Source organism: Hakea prostrata, chromosome 1 (assembly GCF_041222555.1).
Source record: "Hakea prostrata isolate BN-2017 chromosome 1, UWA_Hpros_2, whole genome shotgun sequence".
NCBI lineage: Eukaryota > Viridiplantae > Streptophyta > Magnoliopsida > Proteales > Proteaceae > Hakea > Hakea prostrata.
Genome location: NC_142600.1, coordinates 42,992,981 through 42,997,429, shown reverse-complemented (window position 1 = coordinate 42,997,429; position 4,449 = coordinate 42,992,981). Strand labels below are relative to the sequence as shown.

The following is a 4,449-nucleotide window of genomic DNA, read 5'->3' as shown; positions in this document are numbered from 1 at the left end:
TCTAAAGAAGTCTTTGGCTCAAACCTCTGTCCCTCTATACCTTTCACGTCCTCCCTTCCTATTTCCTATAATCACACTAGAGTTTGAACTTTGAACTTCCTTTCACACTCCCCCCTTCCCATCCCTTGTGCCAACTAAGAAAAAAAAACCCTAAATAAATCCACCCCCACCCACGACCGCTTTTTTTTTTTTCTTTCATTTTGCGTGGTAGGTACCTAAGGTGTGGTTTTGAAGGTTGCTCTCTTTTAATATCAGAAGCTGTATTTAAGTTGTTGTTTTCCCAAAAAAAAAAGTATTTTGAGTTTTTTTCTCTACCTCGTTTTCCTCTACCCCATTGGAAAACAAAACCTGAAAGTGTTTGGTAGAGTGAAGCTTCTAAGACAGAAGAAGCAGAGAGATGGAGCTGAGGGGGTTCTGGTTATGGTTTGACACAAGTAAGCCCTACCTTTTTCTTACCTTAAACCAGGTTTGCCTTGCAGTATTCTTGGTTCTCGTTCAATCCATCCTCTCAAAAGATGTCAATAGCCTCGCTTTTGTCGTCTATGAACACATTGTTTGCACCATCTTTATCTCACTTCTTGCTTTCTTCATTGAGAGGTACTGTCTTCGAACACTTCATGTGCAACAACATTTGATGATCCATAACATATTTATTTGTTTTCTGTTCGCAGACAGAAGAGGCCCCCAATTTCCTTCAAGATAATTGGTTATGCCTTCTTGTTGGGACTTCTAGAGTTAAGTAACCGAACTCATATTCTCCCAAACCCATATGAAGTTTCATTCCCGGATCAGAAATTGGTTTCTTTAATAATTGTTTTTCAAATTTCTTTTTATAGGGTTCCACTTTGCCAAATGCTCTTGACAATAAGCCTGAAGTTCATTGATTCAGCATATCAAAGCATTGGACTGAACTTAAAGCCTGCAATCCTGTTCTTTCTAGCAGTAATTTTAGGGCAGGAGAAGTTCAAATTTTGGAGTAGAAACGGGCAGGCTAAGTTATGGGGAGTGACCATATCTGCTGCTGGAGTATTGGCCACTGTGCTTTGGAAAGGACCTTCTGTAATGAAATCATCAGCAAGTCTTCATGGAGCTGATGATCAGACCATTATTGGTGCTATTATGATTGTCGTCGCAGTACTATCCGCTTGCTTTTGGAACTTATTGGTGGTAAGGGTGGGGTGATTGATCAATTTTACTTTTGGCTGGAGTTCTCTAATTCAGGTTGTTTCTACTCGGGCAGGCCATCCCTCTATCCTTTCACCTTTGAGTTGAGCTGCTCGTGTTGCATGGACAGATCATGTGTCAACCCAACCCAGAAGGTGGGGGGATTGGAGGCTTCCTGCCCAGGTAAAGAAGATATATATGAACCCAGAGTTTTCTATGAGATTGCTCTCCAGGTTCTTTCTGGCTGGCCTTCTACTTGTGATGTTTTTTTTTCAAAAACTAAATGGGTCATCAAAGAATGATTCACTAACTTAGCTTTCAACTCGTCCAGGAACTAGGGATGTTTTGAATGTTTTGGAAGTCAACCAAATATGTAACTGTGCTTTCAACATGCCTATCGTGAAAAGAATTTTTTTACAGATTCCATTGCCTAAGCATGGGGCATCAAAGAGTCTTTTCTGTCTTTTATTCATTCTAGCATTCAGTGGTCTTTACTTCTAGACATCTTAGATTGTAATATTTCCAGGCGTTTCTCTCTTTTAATGCAATGTGCTGGTTATCAATTATCAGTCATCAGAAAGAAAAAAAAACAAAAGCACACAACTGTGCTTCAAGCCTTCAGCCATCCTTTTGGAAAAATAAAAAGGAAAAAATACTTTAAATTGATCTCAACACATTTTGATTTGGCAGGCCCATGTTACGAAAATGTACCCAGCAACTTTGTCATTGACGGCGATGATGATATTCTTTGGGACCATCCAAGCAACCATAGTAACAGCAATTTTGATCCCTGGGGCATCCTGGAGGCTTCCATGGGATAGAGGCTTAGTTCTCCTAGCCATCCTGTTGGGGGTAATTATTTAGTTTTTTTTTTTATTTATTTTTTAAAATTGATTATTCAATATCTTTAAACTGGACTTGAATATAGAAAATTTGGAATAATATTATATACCTGAATTTGCAGGGAATTGTGATAACAGGCCTTTCAAACTTTGTGTTGACATGGAGTATACACATAAGGGGTCCTGTATTTACTGCAGCATTTTTACCACTCCTCATTGTTTTCTCCTTCTTATTGGACACGTTTGTACTTGGTGATCCTGCACATTTGGGGAGGTTAGTATACTCTTTTACTTACTCTATGAAATTCACTAAAAAATTGATGAAATAATACTTTCATTTGTAAGTTTTGCCCTGATGGCCTAATCCCACTCTCGCCCATCATATAGCCTATTCTGAACTCAAATTTGGGTTTGCATTTATACCCTTAAGGGTGGGTAAGGGTGATCCTGGATTAGGGTTAAGGCGGATAAGGTTTCATGATTAATTAGGACGGCCGACCCAACCCTATCACCTTATAGCATACTTTTGGTAAAAATATGCTAACAATATTGAATTATGCATTGGTTTAAGATGTCGTGACAAAGATCAAGGTTAGGCTAAAGCATTCAGGAAACCTGATCCTCTTGCAGCCCTCTAGATTGATGTAAATGTCGTTGTATGGTCACAATATAGTCATTGTGTATTTCTTCACTTCCTAACTACTACATTTCACAATTAAAAATCATCCTCCCCATTTATTATTCCCAGAAATTCATGATACTTAAATTTCAAAATCAAATGAAGTTTGCTATGACAAATTAAAGCTTCAAAGAATCAAAACAATAGGAGTGCAAACAATAGTTGATAGATATTTATTATGGGCATGTTGGGAGTAAATCTTCCACAAAATGTAAGGAATTTACTGTTGTTCAGAAAGGTTGCCTAGGTCCTTCAAAGAGAATAAGAGATTTTCTCTATTTCTTAAAAAAACTCTATGGACAACACTATTTTGCCTCAAAGTGTTCAAGCGTGCTTGTCACTAACAGAGGCAATGTATATGAAGAAACCCGATAACCTAAATTTTTGTAAGAATTTCATGAACCAAGATTTCATGGTAATTATGCTAGTGAAATATTGTTTGGATTCCATACTATCATTGTATTGATTATTCATAAATTTCTTATCTAATTTTCTTATTCAATTTTGCAGTATCATTGGAGCTTTTCTAGTAGTTGTGGGCTTCTACTTGATATTATGGGCAAAGGCTGATGATAGGAAAAAGAGTGAGATAGGAGATGAAATGTCCATTAATTCACCCTTGATTCAACCATAAGAGATCAAAAACAAATTCTCATCTAATTTATGAAAAGAAAATAAATGTGAAATTCTTGTATTTTTTCTTATGTTTCTAATTAGCCAATTCTGTGGCTGATAATCTAGCGAAGGCGCCCTTGTCATGTTCGTATGTGACTACTTGACCTATTGCCACTCCGTGGTTGAACGAGCCATTGACTATTCCCCACGTGTAACTTACGTTTTCCTATGAATGGATGAGTTTCATACAAAAAAAAAACAATAAATGTGAAAATTACTGCAACAGAAACACAGCGTTATTAACCATGGTGATTTTACTTATAAGTTTGGGCATTCCAATTTATTTTTAGTACCCTGAGGAAGGAAGTCCTTACCCCAGTGCCCCTTGAGTCAACTGGTTGTGGGTACAAATCTGATGAAATTAGGTGTGTTAAATGGTTTGGTTTGCCTATGCATACTCAAGGGTAATAACCATAATTACCAGACCATTTAACTAAATAGTATTTGCTAAACAGTTTTTTTATTCAAAAAATAAAACACCAATTTAATCAAAACCTTGACTATTAAAACAAGAGATTTTTACATGCACCCACTCGAGCAGGGCACAAAATTAATGATCTCCCTAATGCGCTAAAAACTATAGGGGCTCCATTCTATTAGAGGCTCTCCAAACTGTTAGTAAAATTTAAATTAAATTTAAAATATAACCAAATTATTTCTTGAGTTAAAATGACTCAAATTCCTCTATATCTTATTCTTAAAGAACCATGCGTGTGTGGTTTTCGGTAGTAGAGCCGTGGTGAGTGATTTCCGTTAAGGTGAAGGACGAAGAAGGGTAAAAGAGAAATCCCTTTACCCAATTGTATGGTACTTCGAGAATATGATATGAGGGTATAATTATAACTTTCAATGGTATGAGTAACATTGTACTTGTAATTTCATTTGTCTTTTCTTACTTGAGGGTATTATGGTCATTTCTCCTCAGGCATTAAAACTGTAGGAACTATGCTAGGTTTTTTGGGACCCCCTTGTAGGTTTTGGCACACTAAGGGGTGTGTGTGGAGGTTCACTAATTTCTTGCCCAACTCGTGAGTGTGTGAACACAAATTTCTTAAGAATTAGTTTTTTACCTCATATGGTTGCTTTTTT

At 36.9% G+C, this 4,449-nt stretch overlaps 1 protein-coding gene across 1 annotated transcript; it reads left to right on the top strand.

Moving 5' to 3' along the window:
• Window positions 1-308: 308 nt before the first annotated feature.
• Window positions 309-3,572, top strand: LOC149028998 (WAT1-related protein At5g64700-like). The gene is made up of 6 exons (XM_089149662.1): window positions 309-597; window positions 672-734; window positions 837-1,167; window positions 1,855-2,016; window positions 2,129-2,280; window positions 3,196-3,572. Exons 1-6 carry the CDS (start codon window positions 398-400, stop codon window positions 3,317-3,319), a joined length of 1,032 nt encoding a protein of 343 aa, XP_089005788.1. The 5' UTR covers window positions 309-397; the 3' UTR covers window positions 3,320-3,572.
• Window positions 3,573-4,449: the final 877 nt, after the last annotated feature.